Source organism: Crinia signifera, chromosome 1 (genome assembly GCF_055691185.1).
Source record: "Crinia signifera chromosome 1, ASM5569118v1, whole genome shotgun sequence".
Classification (NCBI taxonomy): Eukaryota; Metazoa; Chordata; class Amphibia; order Anura; family Myobatrachidae; genus Crinia; species Crinia signifera.
Genome location: NC_139217.1, coordinates 91210179 through 91229287, shown reverse-complemented (window position 1 = coordinate 91229287; position 19109 = coordinate 91210179). Strand labels below are relative to the sequence as shown.

The window sequence follows — 19109 nt, the reverse complement described above, 5'->3', positions numbered from 1 at the left end:
CCATGCAATACGATCTCAGTAGTTTATATGGATAGAGTACTGATAGACGTTGGTCAGTTACCATAACTATGCTTTCAGAATAGGTTTAAGCTACGGAAATAGTGTAGTCAGTCAGAACTTGCGTAAGTGTTCCCGGTTACTGTCGGCTCATTCTGAGGTGATTAGCTGACAGTGATAGCTGCTACAGTGCATGCTCAGAAGGTGACAGGCGTGGCAGGTGAACAACTGACCATGTTCACCTTGCCTAATTCTGAGGAGGATGCTGTGGTGTTATTTCAGCGACACCAGTTGCTGCCCGTCACGCAGAATTGCGTGAACGGCCATCCAATGCGGCTGTCAATGAAGGAAAGCACGTGGGGCTGCCACATAAAGTCATGCAGGAAAAAGGTCAGTCTTCGAGCGGCCCACTGGTTCCCGGGGTGCCGGTTACCCTTCGTGACCCTGGTCCGGTTCATATACTCATGGGCAGATGAGATGACCAGGGTGCTGTACTGCAAAAGGGAACTGCACATGTCCATAAAAACAACTGTGCAGTACAACAGTTTGATAAGGGAGGCATGTGCGATGGATTTGCTGTCCCAGCCGCAGAGGCAAATTGGCGGTCCTGGCATGATGGTAGAGGTTGACGAAAGCCTCTTCTTCAAGAGAAAAAACCATGTAGGGAAGATGCTGCCTCAGCAATGGGTTTTCGGCGGGATCTGCAGGGAGACAGGTGCCTGCTTTCTAACTGCAGTGGAAAGAAGAGACGCCACTACGCTGATGGCTGTGATCAACTCACATGTCGCTCCCGGATCTGTCATATACTCGGATTGCTGGAGGGCATACAATACAGACAAACTACAGCAGGCAGGTTATGAACATGCAAGGGTCAATCATCGATATCACTTTGTTGACCCAGACTCAGGGGTCCACACCCAAAACATTGAGCGGCTGTGGAAGGCCTGCAAATGGAGGAACAAACGGCACAGAGGAACCTCCAGGAAACATTTGGAGTCAGACCTCCAAGAATTAATGTGGAGGAAGAGTTTGGACGCTGCCAATCCCTTTGGCCGTATTCTGTACGCTCTGACACTCCTGCCATAGGCGAATTCACTGCCTTCACAGGTTCTTTCTTCTTTCATTATCATTATTATTGTTACTTATCTTGATTATTGTTTATATATGTAATTAATTATTGTCTTTCATTGATTAATCATTACTAAGTAAATTTACAGTTTACCATTAACACATGTCCTCATTATTGTGTCAGATGTATGGCTGGTGTGAATGTGTTCCTAAACCCCCCCACTATCCACGCCACCCCGAAGCGTGGTGAGCGCAGCGACTCCAGTGAGGGGCGGTGGAACACGTCTTCCCGACCTTTTCATACTCCCACTATCCACATCGCTGTGGAGTTGATCTTATATAGTGTGGTGAGCGCAGTGAGCCACCGAGCCCAAAGTGTGGCGAGTGCAGCGAGCCCCGTGAGGGGACGCGTAAAACATGTAAAGTAATCCGCGCCCCCTGGAGCTCGCCGCACTATATAAAATCAACTCCTCGCCGACGTGGATAGTAGTGGTATGAAAAGGTTGGGAGAATGCGTTCCGCCGCCGCTCATCATGCTTCGGGGTGGCGTGGATAGTGGGGGCTCACTGCTCTCACAATGCTTTGGAGTGGCGTGGATAGTGGGGGGGGGTAAAAATTGTAGTACAGTTAATGCCATCGCACCCTAAAAAATCGCATGCAATCGCATGCGATTTTGCGTGAGGTACAATGGCATGCAGTGCGATAAGCCCGCAGCAAAAGAGCAGTGAATAAATTACTTAGTAAGATCGGATCACATCGCACGCATCGTATGGCACTAAAACGGGTCATTCGATGGGATGCGATTTCCTTACGCAGAATAGCCCACTATGCAAATTGCTTAGTGGGCGCCCGGGTACTACATAAGTACCCATTTAGAACAGTCATAAAGGTATTTAAACCAGGTTTCATAAACATTTGGGACCAAAGAAAGTTTGCATATACTGTAGGTATCCCCATAGCATTAGTACATTGGCTGGTGGAACATTACTTGTAGATTAGCTGTCTGCCTAGCACTAATGATCATATCTCCCATCAAGTCCAGTATGTTGCAGGGTTGTGTTTTACTTTTTAAAAAAAAATACCGCTGCCGGTATTTTGTCTGCTCTCCCAGAATTTGTAGGAGACTCTTGAATTTTGGGAGGGGGAGTGGGGGGGATCTACCCTATCTCCCTGGAAATTAGGTAAATCTCCAATGAAGTATGTGGAGATATGAGGACATTATTCCATGTGAATTTGGTCATAATGTCCATTATGGTATTTAATAATGGTCTAACATCATTTGGGGGGTTTGCTGGAGACAAACACATGGGGCCAAATGTAATAGGGTGAGAGTTTCAGAAAGTGAGAGATTTGGGGAGAGTTTTACCATGTTTTTTAAAGCAGCAATCAATTATACTGCAACACCAGGTTGATTTTGCCATGTAATTGATTGCTGCTTTAAAAAACATGGGAAAACTCTCCCAAAATCTCTCACTTTGTGAAACTCTCACCCTATTACATTTGGCCCATGATTTGCTGTGAAATCTTGACCTTTCTAGTGATCACAGAGGTTTCCTTGAAAAAGAGGACTAGTGCAGCAGTACCTCTCAAAAAAGAATTTAATGCTCTAAAAATGAGGGCCACATCTACTGATAAAATTTAGAGTGATAAATCACCAGCCAATCAGCTCCTACCTGCCATGACACAGGCTGTGTTTGAAAAAAGACAAGTAGGAGCTGATTGGTTGGTGGTTTATCATTCTCCATTTTATCACTTTTCAAGGCTTAGCGCATCTCTCCCTGAATGAGGGGAAATACAGCTCTATTTTTTTATTCTCTCATTAATTTATATTTGGTTTGAATACAAAACAACAATACACAGGGCCGGATTAACAATGGACCTGATGGAGCTACAACTCCAGGCCCACTCTCCAAATAGGCCCATTTTGTAGCTGAGGGCCAGGGCTTTCCAACGAGCCCAGCCACGTGTCGCTAGCCCCCCGGGAACCAGAGATACCGCCAAGCAAACCTGGAACGTTGTCCCCATAGGATAACATGGGACCCGCTAATTCCCACCTCCACCCGGTTCCAACGGCTGCCAGTTCCCACTCCGGCATCACAGAAGCTCGAGGTTGATCTCAGTCGAACCCAAATCGCTGGGCCTTCAATCTGATACCTGGTCCATATGGGTTCATTGGTTCTAGAGATATTGTGGGTAAACCAATTTTTTTTTTCATTTCTGAAATGTAATTTCATGGCTGTTCATGTTGTTTGAGGACAGATTTGTCTGGAACCAAACGGCCCAGTTTCACAGGACAAAAATCATTTGAAGCCTACGTGTAATGGGTCAGTTGGTTCCGAAGATATAGCTGTTTGTTTAAAGGGGGGTGGCGGTGGATTTCTCTCCCCCTCACACCAGAAAATGCAGGGATTAGGCTTGTGTAAAAGGGGCCAGTCCGAGAATGTCCATGCATGATCCTGGGACCATATTCCCGGGTAAGTCCCTGCATTTTCTGGTGTGAAAGGGGTATTATTTCAAATAGCCGGGACATACAGTGCTCTGAATACAGCCGGGTAGCCCCCTGCTCTCTGACCGGCTGTCAATCAGTGCCAGATTAAGCCTTCGGGGGACCCAGGGCACTTTAGACAGGGGGACCCCCTTGCACTTGTCATTACTGGCCATAAACTGCATGAGAGAATATTATACTGTCAAAACACAGAGTAAAGACAGTATAAACTTGGTCAATGGGTAACTGCTTACTCTGTAGGACTGTAGGAGACCTCATAGTGTCAGTGCTGCCTTTGATTAAAAACCCTCCCATGACTAGACTGCTGCTGCTGTCCTCCATAGGCCTGAGAAGCATGTAATGAGCTCCACCACTCAGAGCTCAGCATAAACTTCTCAGCCTCTACCCTCTTGTGCAAAGTGTCATGGGACTTAGTCAACTCCCATTAATGCACTGCACACTTGTGCAGTCAGTGTGCCTTGGTTCCCGATGCTCAGCACCATTAATCATTGTCACATTGGCAGATAGGTGAAGCTGTAGCACTACCCCACTCCCATGCACAAAACCTTTAGCTAAAAAAAATAATAATAATGTTTTTGTTAAAAATACATGCCAACCACAGGGGGCCCCTAGCTAGAGGAGGCCCATGGGTACTGACCCCTTTTGCCCCTGCTTTAATCTGGCCCTGCTGTCAATGGCTGTCATTTCTGCCCGGCAGTTACCACGAGCATGTATTCCCCCTTGGCAATGAGCATGTAATCCCACATGGCAACGAGCATGGAACCTCTGGCAATGAGCATCGAACCCCTGGCAGTGAACATGGAACCCCTGGCAATGAACATATAGGTAAGCAGCACTTATATAGCATCATTTTTAATAGGCATTATGGTGTTTGGCATAATACAGTACGTAATGGACATTATGGCGTGTGGCTTAACATGTAATGGGCATTATGGTGTAAATTTTTAATGCGCGCCTTTGGCACGCAATGCCCCTATTTATGAAGCATATTGTGCATTATTGCTCAATCTGTTTGGTACAGTGCAGGCATGTCCAAACTATGGCCCTCCAACTGTTGTGAAACTACAAGTCCCACCATGCGTTGCAACAGTTTTGCTATTAGGAAATGCTAAAACTATGTCAAGGCACGCTGGGACGTGTAGTTTCACAACAGCAGGAGGGCCACTGTTTGGACATGCCTGGTATAGTGTGCATTTTGGCTCAATCCATGTGGAAAATGGGAATTTTGCCTTAATCTGTGTGGCATAACGTGAATTTTGACTCAATCTGTGTGCCAAAGTGTGAATTTTGGCTCATTCCATATGTCATAATATGTAAGAGGCAAGTACAGTATAAGGGGGTTACTATTGTGTTGCATGAATGGTATAAGGGGTATATGGTGTGGTAAACTAAGGTGACCACATAAAAGGTGCTGAAATGTTGTCTACCAAGTTTCGGCTTTCAGTATTTTTTTTATGACTGGAGTGCCGCCTCACCCTGCAAGTATCTTAGGACATCGGCATCCTGCGGGTGCACCTTTTGGAGGGCACCAGCCAATATATCTTCATGCATTTTTCTAATGCCAGCCCCCTGCCTTTTCCAGGCATATATAATTAGTTGAAAGCATTTACACAAATTCAGACACACCCATGAGCAGACCACCCAAACAGAACACTGGTTACGCCCCCCACATTCTTAGGTGCTGGCCACAACCCCTATTATTGCGCATAATAGGCCCTTGATCATTTTCAGCTCCAGGCCCATTTAGACCTTAATCTAGCTCTGACAATACAGTTTGTATTCGGCTTTAATATGTTATCACAGAAGACATTAACTTTATCTTTACTCCGCTCAGGAAGGACATGTTAAAGCCAGACTCTTACTAATACTACTGTACTGCTTATTTGGCTAGGTTCTATAGCTTTGGCTGTGATTAAAATAAAGTTTGTGAACATTCTTTGAAATTCTGAAATTCAGGCTTAGTTTTCAAATAACCTTTTCTATTTATTGATAAACAAATCTCTGCTAACAATCTCAAAGCAACTATGTATATTATGTGACATGTTATTACTTATATCCTAAATATTGAGGGAAAAAATCCTGAATCCTTTCAAGAAATTAATCCAATGCTTGAACTAGATTGACACATCTTTTCCAACCTTCATGAATAATACATGAAAAATATTTTGTCCTTCACAGTGATAGAAGTTCTTGTCTTCTTCACTATTTTTTTCTTTCTGGCAGACAATGTAGACAATTTTTGTTGATGTTATACGTAAGGGGCATACACATGAGGCGATTTTAACACCAATGAAGCATGGATCGCTCCGTGTATGTATGTATATATGGCCCCAGGCTAGTCGTTATTTCCCACAGAGATAGACGTGTATGCACTGTGTATCCTGCTAGATCGCAGGGTTTTGCCTATAAACAATAGGCAAAACCACGCTCAGCACACATTGCGTATGCATTGCTTGTGTGCTGCAATGTGTGCTGAGTAATCTGTGCTTAGAATGTCGCACAGTACGGAGGCCGGCGGCACCCCATGTGTACGGGGCTTAACTCTAGGGTAACATTTACAATAATACATTAAATACAAAACAAGCTTATGGTAATAAAGAAAATGTCCTATGGCTATGCGTTGTGTGGTCTCATGTGTATTGCACCAGAGCCCATGAGTCACACCGATCTGTTGGATTGCTTCCGAGCCAGGCAGACTTGGCTAGGATTGCATGCTATATATCGCATGCGATCCTGGCGCCCGGGAAGGTCACGGGTAGCTCAAGGGGGGCTCACGGGTGACTTCTCCGAAGGTAGATAGCCACATCAGCTGCAGTGTAGCACTTTGTATAGAGTTTCAGAGACTTAGGGGCCGATTCAGACATGCTTGTATTGGGCCAAATTTGGCCCCTTCTCGAGGTTGCACCAGGTCGTTCATCCAGAGGAGGGCGGGCAGGGGTGGACAGGTGGCAGTAGCAGGGGGGAGAATGCATGTCACCGCCTGCTCAGGATTGGCGGCTAACAACACATGACATGATATGTGTACTCAAACAGTTACTCACATTCTAGTGAGAGAATTCGGCGGAGGCGGGTGGAGAGGGGGGGCCGGCATTTGGCAGGGAGGCATATGTATCCTAGGGAACAAGTCTGAATCAGGCTGTTAGTTGTATACAGATATATAAGTGCTGCTATCAAAGTCTCTTTCTGCATCCCAGTAGCTTTGCAATTCAAGAACATTTTTCAGAGGAAAAAGATGCAAAAATTGATGCGCGATCTATCAATCGCGATCTCACAAGACCAGGCACGCCAAGTGATTGGTGCAACAACAATGTATGAGGACACATCTGTATGCAGTTATCCATTAATTTAGTATTGTACCTTGTTTAACCCATTGAGTGCCACCATTGCTATGAGAGATCTTCAAAATATCTGCTAAAAATTCCAGTGTTGCTCACAGCAATAAAAAAAAAAAAAAAAAAAAATCAATAGGTTTTTACTGCAAACTTTTAAAAAGTCAAAAAAGCAGATGTGATATTGTTAAATAAATGTTTTTGGCGCCTCCCCCCCTCCCCCTTGTGCTCCTCTCCAGCTTGTTTGCCCAGCTTGTGACGTAATGACATCACACGCATAACGGAGAAGCTGAAGCAGGAGAGAGGAAGAGAGACCAGAAGACACTGCTACTTCCTTTGGCTGCGACGCATCCCAGGCCACCCTAGCACGTCCATCCGCCCATCCTGTACACAGTAGCCAATAGCCGGCTCTGTGTACAGTCAATTGAATCAGTGGGGGGATTTGTCATCTCTGCCATGGCCGCACCCGCACTGCGGCTGACTCGCCTCAGGTGATCAGCCAGTGGGCAGCGGCAGGCAGCAGCATGTCAGTGCATTGAGCGGGTGCCGGCGCCCACACAGACCCCACTGCCGCTTGCTCCCCCAAGCGGCAGCTGGGGCTGCCTTACAGTAGTTACACCACTGGTGTCGGGCGCCCTCCACAACCAGTGCTCCAACCATGCAGGTGGTATTAAAGTGCACAGGCTGCCTCCAGACAAGAACAAATCACAGCAAAAACATTGCTTAATTACAGCGTTTTAGTACCTAATAGTTTTGAAGCCTCAAGTAGCGCTTGAAAAAGTGTTAATAAAGGTGCTGAAACGTCGCAAATATGCTTAGTTTTGATATGATATGTTCTTGTCTATACACACATACACACACACACACCTATGCATGTATTGTACATACAAATACACAAACGCAGACACATATAATATATATGACATGAAAACTAATCTCATACTACACTGGGGTTGCAGGGTGTTATTAAGCCATCAGGCATTCCATTTACTTATCCTGTGATTTATGGCATCTGGTGGGGTAGAGTAGATATCCCAGAGGTTAAACATAACATAAGTCATATGAAAAGTATGACACCAAGCACAATCACCTCTACAGCCCTTTTCCCATATCAATTTATATTCTGCAATGAATCTTCTGTAAGCAAAATATCAGAGAAATTGTATTTTTATAATAATGAAAGCACCTAAGCCATTGTCTATTTCATCATGCATTGTTTTCCAATATTGTGTTATAAATATATCAGTTTATTTGTAGCATTGTTAATGTACCTGAGGTCTTGTGAGGGCCCTGCTCTTATATGTGGGGTCTCCACAGAGTGTCCAAACACTGCACCCTCTGTTCCTGTAAAAAGAGAAAAAATATTAAAAACATATTCCCATAAGTCTTAGTAGGTGTTTTAATTGTATTATCGCTCATTTATATCAAAGGATATTGCTCACAAATGGAATGCTATGTGTGCCTTATCAAACAACAACTTAATACAGTAAGCTACCCCCCCAAAAAAAATAATAATAATAATAATAATAATAATAATAATAATAATAATAATAATGTTGACCTTTTAATGTGTCAACCATTTTCATCCCATTATGCAACAAATATTTTTTATGTCAACCTAGAGACACAGTCCACCTTTTCACTGTCAACCTTATACACCAAACCTATTGTCATCATTCCACTCTGGAGAGCTCCATTGACCAACATCATCGGGTCATGTAAACCATAGGCAAAGATGTAAATGAGTTATTTTCTGTTTGCAGGCCTACATATAGAAAACGTGACATGGGAGCCACTGCATTTTTGCAACACTACTATGTGGCATGTTATGGACCTAGCGCCACCAAGAGAAACATCGTACCTCAGCATTAAGGAGATATTGACATACCATTGGGCTGATTTAAAAGTGGATAGAGCATGTGCGTCTTTTTCTAGTTGGAGAAACACCAGCGCAATAAATTAAATAGCTCTGGGAGGGCCTTGCAGGCGCTATTCATATCATGCTTAATTGACTCAGGCTCGCAATGTGTCCTCCAAATTTTTTTTTTTTTAAATTCAAACAGTCCGGTTGAAATGTTTAAATTGATTGTATTTGTTTTTTTTTTTAATTCAAAAATGGTCTAAATTGAATGTTGAACAATCTTAATGTTCTTATTTTAAAGTAGTTCACCACTGAATCTGCTACTAGTGTGAGGGCTGTTGAGCCTGACTAGACGTTGGATTTAAAAGGATTAAATAGATTTTTAATTATGAGGTTTAATGTAGTTAAATGTAAGGTTATGCACCTTGGGAGACATAACCAGTGTGCTAGTTATAACCTAAATGGGGAAGAATTGGGTAATTCAGTACTCGAAAAGGATCTAGGAGTCCAAATAGACAACAAACTAGGGTGTAGTGCCATTCACAGGCTGTGGGGGAACACCCACATTATTCGATAATAGCCGACCATCGAATGATGTGGATGTCACACACAAATCTATGGTTACTCTGAGGTAATCTTAGATGTGCGTGGGCATTCGGATTGAAGTGGGCGGGCACCTGACATCCGCTGATGTTAGCTGCCCACGTGACTGGGCGATTTCCATAGATGTTCTCATGGGCACGACTACCCGCCACCACCACCCCCGCCCGCAATGTTGTGTGTGTATGTGCGCAGAAATGTGGCTGCGCATGCACATACGCCAAACATAAATCTCTGTGCGAACATACAGTCCGTGCAAACAGACCAGAATAACCCCCTAAGTGCATTGTGATTCCCAGATAGCACAAACAACATACTGTACTGAAGCCATCTTGCCTTTCACAACCACTGTTTGGATGTTTGGTTTGCCAGCGGATTTTCATATGTCTCTAAAACCAACACTCAATAAATTTAGAATTTTTATTTTGGTTTTGCTGTAAACCGAACACTTTCAAATTTAGGGGATCTACAGTAAGTAGAACCAAATTCAGATGAATTTTGTGGATTAATGCAGTGCTATATTATCCATAAAGATGGCTAGGCTGAAGACTAGAGGCCCCACACGAATTAGGGGCCCATCAATTTTTGTGTTTGCTGAATCACTGTTTTTTTTTTTAAAGACATTGGGGGAGGAGTGAGAGAGACAGTGAACCAATAGCAAACAAGTGCTATATTAAAAGAGAAAAGGAAGAACAATTGCACAATGAAAAAGTAAAAAAAACGCTTTTTTAGCTAGGTATCAGTGTCGGTATAAATATTTAAAATGTGAATTATGGAATACAGTATGTTCTGTTTCCAAAATTTCTGAAACCCAGCTGCGGGTTAATACGGCTCTCCTCTTAAGTTTCGAGCTCGGATTTAAAAAAAAAAATCTGGAGTTTTGCATTAATTTCAGGTGCCATTTCACTAATGGTGAGGCGGGCAAAATTAACTGGAGCAGTCTAGAAGTGCATACATACTTGCAGAGCCCTGGTAGATACACACTATATACAGCTACTGTATGTTATGTAGCCTGTACTTTTCCACTATTGTACTCAACTCTATTTTGCTTATTTGTTTATGCGTTTTTCTATGTAATTGGATCCCTTGTGATGCCATATAAATAATAATAATAATAATAATAATAATAATAATAACAATAATAATAATAATACCCTATATATAATAATAAAATAATAATAATAATACCCTATATGTTGCTATGATCCACGGAATTGGGCAACATACTGTATATTGTCTAGTGTGTACCAAGCTTAAAGTTGTCTTTGCAATAGTTTCTCATCTCAGTCTACGATTTAGTAAATCCACATATAAAAAAAATCACCAGAAAGCTGCCAGAAAGTGACGATGATCTTTTTGTCCTATATATTACACTAGGAAGATATTCATTTGTAATAAATACAGGAAAAAAATTGCTGTATGAGCTTTAACAGAGCTGCAATGATACAGTAAGCTAAGCCAAATAATATATTCTTTGGAAGAAAATACATACATACTGTAGGAAGAATACCTATACATAGAAATGCTATAGGATCTCTCTAAATGGGAAAATGTGAAAGGAAGCCCATAGACTACTATTGGGTAACACCACCGAAAAATGGCATTATCTATCATGTATCGGAACTTGGTACATACGGAAATGTAATGAGAGCTCTGAAAACAGGATTTTTTGCATTTTTAACACAATTTAGCTTAAGTACTGTATATCCCTCTTTATATCGGAAATTATGAATCAATAGGTAACAGTGAAAAAAAACAACAGCACACTGGCGGCCATTTTACCGGCAATCAGCGCATGCAAACAAAAAGTTATGATGCAAGGACAGCCTCCCACTTCTTAACACTATAATGAGCAGACAAAGCTACAGTATCTTTTTCTCAGGGATTGTGCCAGCCCCACATCCCGGGTCCATGATGCCACACTAAGGGGGCTGGGCTGCCATGACTAGGAAGTACAGCACTGCTCAATGAATTCAAAGGACACCATCTTTACAGGCTATTTGATTTAAGTTATCTAAAGTGATATTCAATCAAATGATTAATAGAATATCTGAACACGGGTCATAGAATTCAGTAGATCAAGTGGGCAAAAACACTTAACCTACTTGACTACTGTACTACGTGTGATATATACACTCCTGCTTGCATGACAGATTTTTGATGCTGACTACAATTCAGGCTGTTTTACAGATTACATTCCAATGGAGACTGAAACTGAGACTGAAACTATAAAAACACAAACTTGTGAATACAGTCTATTCATATAGAGAATAAGGGGGGAATTCAATTAGCCCTGGATATTTACAGCAGGCTAATTGATAACCCAGGACTATCCAATTAGCACCAAAGTCAGCCTGAGGCACTTTTTATATAACAGGCATATTTATTTTTGGACTTGAGCAGACCCAATTAAAATGACTTTTTTAGAGGAAACCCCTATCATTTCTGTCCCCTGAATTTCTAAAACCAGGACCTGCTCAATAAGCCGGGTCTGGTTATGAGGGGGGTTAGGGTTGGGGAGAGGGACATCCCTAATCTGTGCATAGTTCTGTCAAATTTGCCAGTCAGAATATTAAAATTGATAATTCACAGAACATACCGTATGTTTCATTTGTACATAGGTTAATGATAGACTAAAACACTTGGAAAAACTTTTAGAAATAAGATAAAATCAAAACTGTCTCCACTCTCCCATCCACTCTGCTTTGCCAGTGTGTGTCACCTCTCTTTCTCCCGTTTTACCTCTAACCAGGGGTTAAAGTGGTGGGGGAGCACACAGTATGGAACTGAGTTCCACCACCTGTAATAGCGAGATGAAACTAGTTCAACCTCCACCTTGTCCCCTGCACAGTTATTTCAACTGAAAAGTATTATAACTTGCAGGGGGGTGCAAAACACCCTACCACTGGCCCTGACTCTGCCTAATAGGGGGAGAGGAATGGACAGGGGGATTAGAGTGCAAAGAGAAATATGTTCCACCTCTTATCCAGGTTGACTCTAAGCCCTGCTTCTGACACCTGTGATTTCTACTGGGCAACATTCAATATCTGCTATGGCCTCCCAAGCTATATCAGAAACTCATCTAGGCCTTCCTCTACCTTCAAACATTCTTCTAAATCCAAAAGTTATGTACACTATGCCAACTGTCCTCCTGTTACCCTCTGTTTCCACACCAAAGGCATCTACACTCAGAGCTCTTGCGAGCATGTTGTTGTTATTTTGTGGCATCTACTGTATGTACCATATGGGCAGATGTATGAACCAGCGCTAAGTGCAGAAATGGACTTAATGCTGGTTAACTGGGGGGATTACGTTTTCCCCACTGTATTAAGAGTGCACCTAACGTGCGCTAGTGACACCCCCTGTAATCCCCCCCAGTGATTAGCGGCCAGGGTGATGTATTAACAGCCGTCCAGGCATTAAATTGCCCCGGACGTTTTCACCAGCTGAGACCTAGCGTTGCCCTATCTCGCACTGCGGAGACAACACTAGACCTGCTTCTGACTAGGGCTGTACTGGAGATCTCGCAGTTTTAGCGAGATCTTGTGCATGCCCAGACAGCTGGCCAGGGGAAGAAAAGCACACAGCACATGCGCAGGATTCCGGGAGAGCCGATAAGGAGAGCCGTTAATGCTGGGCATAACGGCTCTCCTTATCGGCTTGCTTGGGTTAATACATTAGCCAATAATGGGTGCCCGCTTCTCCTTGTTATGCAGGAGAAACTGGACCCGTTATTTGAGAAGCGCTAATGGGAGGTTAGCACCTCTGCCCCATAGTTACAGTATGTAAACTGCAGCTTGTAATTATATACATACAGAACATACATATGGAAAGTTGTGAACTTATTTCTGTCATGTTTGATCACCCTGCCTTTGTAGTGTTCTACCCAATGTGCAGCGCTGCAGAATCCTTGTGGCGCAATGTAAATAAAAGATAATAATAAAATAGTAATAACAGTGTCATATTTTCCTGCTTAGTATTCTAGAGTGGTAGCCTTGGGACAAGCTGTGAATGCACTGGTAGCATAAATGGCAAGTCTAAACATTGCTGCTTTTTAGCTTTGTTTTTCTGTTGTTGTTTCCCTTAGAGGAACGCTTTTAGAACGTGCACAGAGAAGTCTTGTAGAACATAACGTGTTTTATTGTTTTGAAGACAGAAGCAAACTTTATGTCCCTTTACTTTATTTAGTGTAAGTAATATTGGAAAATGCACTTCAAAGGAAAAGCAGTATCTGTACTGGACTGTTTCAAACTTGTTAAGTGCATAAATGTGAGGCAATAAGTCACTTGACAGACTTGAGTTGTGTGCAGTAGAGCAGAAGATTAGAATACAACGCTGTCCGTGTAGAAAATATTAACAGAGATATTAGTCTCTCATTTTGTGGGCGAGACCTATTAAATGTGTCCCCTTCTTCAGCATAATAGTATGTAACTAATGATTCAATAACGAGCTTATATATTTCAAATCAATTACAGTGTTATCTTTAACATCCTATCGAAAATAATTCACACGTACAAAAATATTTCAAGTACATCAATATGCTTATGAAAGGATTCAGCTGTCTCTGTAATTTCCAACTCAATGATGTAGGGATCTACAAAACATCAGCCACAATAGGGCACGGTGATGTATTATTTAAAATGAACTGATTTATTTTCATTATCTAAAGAGTAAAAATTGTCTGCTCATGATATTAAAATAATAAAAGTTTTATCCGATCAACTGAAGATCCGTGGCTTTCCCCAAGCAAAGCTCTTTAATGCTTGCCATGACAAAAAGAACGTGGCAGGGCACCCAATGCATTTCACTGCCAGGACTTCATCAGGGGCATGGCCTGCCACTTCTGGGGTTAACCCCCCCCCCCCCCCCCCCAATATATTACTGTGACTTCTTTCCTCTGAGACGTTGCAGCCAACAGGTAGCCCTTGAGCAATATATCACATGCGGTCCTTTTGCATGTTATTCAGCATATAGCATGAAACCCCATTACCCCGCTTACAAGAGGCTGGCCAAGTTAATGGTCGGACGTGCAGTAGGTCTGACATCTGACTCCTATCTGATGCTCAAGTGGTTGCGCATCGGAACGGATGTCAAACACTCTGATTTGGTCAGTTTTTACTGGATTTCTTGGCCTGATCAATCGGAATCGGGTGAAAAGTGGCCAAATCAGACTAGTGTATGGCCAGCTTAACACTTGAATATTAGATTCACATACCCAAGCATCAAAATCTATCCAGTACTATCTTCCACATCAAGGAAATCATACTGTACACAATAAAAATAGAAACAAAACAACTATATATGTTTTTCCGGGCGATAACATAACAGTAAAGTTAGCATGAAAGTGAAACATTTCTCAGCATTATCGTAATGTGCTCTGTTGGAAAATACAGTATATTTTATCTCACCTGTGTATTTATATATTTGATTTTCCACAATAATAAATATATTAACACTGTTGCTATGGGAACAGTTACTAATCCAGCAGGGAACATTGAATTCATTCCAGGAGGTTACTTTAGAAAATAAAAAATATCACATCTGTCTTAAGCTGGGTACACTCAGAAAGATTTGTCTGTCCAATCTGTCTGGTGCTAGCAAATGTACTGGAGCAGAGGACAATCAACCATTTCCTCCCAAACACTGAAAAATGGATATAATTGATTGTTTGGATAAATTTGTTAAATCAAATGGCTTTGACCAATTTGTCTAAATGACCATTGTCTGTTTTCCAGTGTTTAGGAGCAAATGGTTGATTATGTTATGCTCCCATAAAGATTTTTGTTTCCACCAGACAGAATGGATAGATAAATCTTTAGGTGTACCCTTTAGGTGTACCCAGTCTTAATGTGCCCGCACACGGCAAGATTATGGGCCAGATGTATGAAGCTTCAAAAAGTGATAAACTGCCAGCCAATCAGCTCCTAACTGCTATGTAACAGGCTGGGTTTGAAAAATGTCAGGTAGGTGCGGATTGGCTGTTTGTTTATTAACCTCCAGTTTATCACTTTTTGAAGCTTAATACACCTGGCCCTGTATGAACAATCTAATCCAGGGCTGGGCAACACCGGCCCTCCAGATGTTGATGAACTACACATCCCAGCATGCCTTGCATCAGTTTCAGCATGGCCACATAGCAAAACGAATGCAACGCATCCTGGGATGTGTAGTTCATTAACATCTGGAGGACCGGTGTTGCCCAGCCCTGAGCTAATCTGTCACCTAATTTCCTTTATAATCCAGAACATGCCTAGCCAAAACATATTATGTGCGCACGCACACAGGGCAGTAGAGAGCCTGACCGGGCCCGGCTACTTTTCAGGGTGTGTGGCCTAATCATGGGAGGCATGGCCATTCACCTTTTGAATAAAATACAAAAAAAATGAGCGCTTTAAGTACCTAATTAGCCAAACTGCAGCTCAGCACAAAGCAGCATTTTCTGTGTTGAGAATTGTGATTGAATGTTAATTGACTACTCATTACTATGGGTATATATACCCCCAGTCACCACACCAGAAGGCACCTTTGAAAAAGCCACAAGCTAGTGGCGAAACGCGTCAGGTGTAGCCTCTCACTCCTACCAGATTGGACCTTTATCATCACTCAGTCCATCCTCTGCCTATTGTTGGGAACCACTACCTTGAATTTCCCTCTGAAACCCTCTACTGGACACTGAACTCCAGGTGAGCCCCGCCATCCTCAGCCACCTGTTTGAGACTGTGTCCCTTACCAAGGCCTCAAGTGGGTAATCGGCAATCTTCCTTACATCAGTGACCGGGGTAACCTGCAGCATCTACCTCCAGGTGAGCAAATACCATCCTAGCCACCTGTTAGAGGTTTCTGCCCCCCCTCAAATAAAGTCTAAATTGGAGAACCCATGTCCATCCTCCTTGAGTGTATACAACACCAACATTGGGTATTGTGCCACAAAATCTTCCCCAAAACCATCAGATGGGCCCCAGAGGGACGTAAAATGGACATTTTCCCATCGACTCCTTTCAGCGGCAATAACAACTATCCGTGATAATAGAGAGGACCGGTGAATTGTCCCCCATACTATCCTTCCGATTTTCGTTTTCCCACTCAGCAGATACTTCAATGGTTAAGTGCACTTTCCAATCGGACTGATACTGAATTGAGCAGTGGCCCTTACAGATTCCGATCCAATCAAAGAGTGAGACCTTTCTTTTTACATATTTTTACTGTCATGTTACTGTATGTATATGTATATAAATGTTTATTTTAATCTGTATTAATTATAAAGTAATTTTTTCCACTTTAAAGTGGTCAATTTGTTCATTGTAACTCCAGCGCTGCTTCCTTGATCCTCCGTTTTGCCAATTCCTTGTGAATAACTACAGGGAGTGACTACCTCTGTACCCCTGCAGCTGCTTGGAAGAACACCTCATATAACAGGCGCCCTTCACTGCTCTCTAGTAGAGCAGCCTTTTTCCTTTTTCTGTGTTGAGAATAGCTACTGAAACTGCTGCTGCAAGGTAATGGGAGTCCTACTGAACCCCTTCATCAGACCTGGGCCCAGGTAATTAATACCCCCCCCCCCCCCTCTTTCAGGCAACACAGCACACACAGAACGATTATTTAAATGATCAGAGGATTATATGGGTCATTTAACAACTGCAAATTATTAACACATCATTAGCACATCGGCCACGACTACATGACTACACAGAACAATGCAAGCCAAATCTTGCAAGATAGGTTGAGATGAATGATCGGTGGGTACGTACATTGTATCTTTATCATGCCCATACACTTTTTAAATGATAGGTTGTTCCATTTGGTCGAAAGTGGCCATATTGTTTAAAATATCTATACGTGCATGGTCAGCTTGAGATAAACCTGACGTAGCAGTAATTTTCATGTCTATCTTTTAGTTCACTCCCTGACACTGCTAGCGTTTCGTTAGAAGAGCCCACCTTTTTTTGTTTGTTTGCGGGCACTCCCATGAAATGTCCAGTATCCACCCCAACACGCATACTCCCTGTCATTCACCCTGCATTCAGCTTGCAAATAGAAATATCTGCTAGAGGCAAATGCAGGCGGCCAATGTGCGCATGCAGTAGCCCAGTAATCATCCAGCATCCAAATTTGAACCAAACCGACCATTTCTGCGAATTTGCGCAAATGGGCACAAAAAATACCATATCCACACCGGCAACATGTTCACGGTATGAGTTAACGCAATGCAATGGTCACAGGAGTACTTTTATGTTTGGAGTATAGATTTGCTCAACTTAAATTTTCGCCCATTATATAAAGACAAAAGCAATCAACAAAACCTGCATTTGTTTTCACTCCTTCATCTGTTTCCTTGTAACCATGTCATTACATGTTTTCCTCTGATGCTTTTCTACAATTTAAAGATACTGAGCAATGCATCCAACACACAGAATAAGGGTGGAATGTTCTAACAATCACCATCCCTCTCCGCCACTCTTCGCCGGCTACCTCGTTCACCCAAATTATATTTCTCTCTGCACAAGTTACATCTGCCCCACCTGCAGTCTACATGGTTTTATCCGTCTAAGAAGGAATGTGTAAGAAAGAGTGAACTAGAATAAGGCCCTTAGTAATGCAAAGTGCAGCTCTTGCGATAATAACCGTCCTTTGCAATGCGGCGCCATCTCTGAACTTCCGGGTCTAAGACCTGGGAGTCCTACTGCACACTCCCTTAGGCTGGTGATACCCTCCGAAGTGGTGGCTTGGCGGAGGGGCTTTACTGCATGCCTAATGCAGTACAAACCCAGATAAGGGGAGTGGGGGGGGGGGGGGTACTGCATTTTTTGTTTAGTGCATTCTGCCCTTAAAGAGGAATATTTATTTCAACTGAAATAATAGCATGGGCAGGGCCAGATATGTGGTGTTGTGTAGGCTATGATTTCAATATAAAGTATAGGGGCAGTGTCAAACTTCCCAGTAGGCACGTGAGGCCTGTGCCTAGGGGCAGCACATGTTTGGGGGTGGCACTTGGATGCCTGTGATGGTACTGTCAGCCTGAATTGTACCACTAGCTGCAAAATGTTTCCACTGTGCTGTATCATATTCCATCTTCAATAGAATGTAAATGGATAGGACATGCAGATACTGCCCCTGTAAACTGTCCTACTTAGTAAATATGTATACATAATAAAAAAATGTTACAGTTAGTAGCTTTTTTTATTATTATTATTCTAGGCTATCATCAAATGGGTCGTTATTCACCCTCACCCCTAAATCTGCCCCTGTATATGGAGCAGCGGAAATTTAAAGTACAGAGCTGATAACATTGTTATGCTGAACTGAGAGGAGAACACGCCACACATGCAGATAACTAGGGATACATTCATTTCTATTTGCTAAAAGGTAATGGCTCCATGATGCAGGCTCTAATTTTATTGCTCCCTGTCTAGAATCATGAACTTTTGCTCCAAGTCCAATAAGTGCAGTATGTCATTTTTATGGCTAGAATTTTATTATAATTGGAAAGAGGATAAGCGAGAATTATTTATAGTCTAATCAATATATAGTACAGATCACAGAGTAGAAGCAGCGCGCTCCACAAAGCTGATTGCTAACAATTTAAATAAAGAAAATAAAGTTGTGGAAGGGTAGCAAATGTAACTGTTTTCTTCCACGGAAATTGGTTATTTATCAGAGATGATAGAAGAGGAAACTTTGGGTGAAATTGAATAGGACGAGAGATTCCGAAAGTGAGAGATTTGGTAAGAAACCTCCATTGTTTTAAAGC

The 19109-nt window shown here is 42.5% G+C and overlaps 1 protein-coding gene across 9 annotated transcripts in view; it reads right to left on the bottom strand.

Moving 5' to 3' along the window:
* SGCZ (sarcoglycan zeta) overlaps positions 1 to 19109 on the bottom strand; it is an 869285-nt gene that overhangs the window by 27734 nt on the left and 822442 nt on the right. For all 9 annotated transcript variants that reach the window (XM_083170008.1, XM_083169946.1, XM_083169955.1 and 6 more), the window contains one exon: positions 8172 to 8244. In XM_083170008.1, the coding sequence (XP_083026134.1) occupies positions 8172 to 8244 (73 nt within the window). The remainder of the gene's footprint in view (positions 1 to 8171; positions 8245 to 19109) is intronic.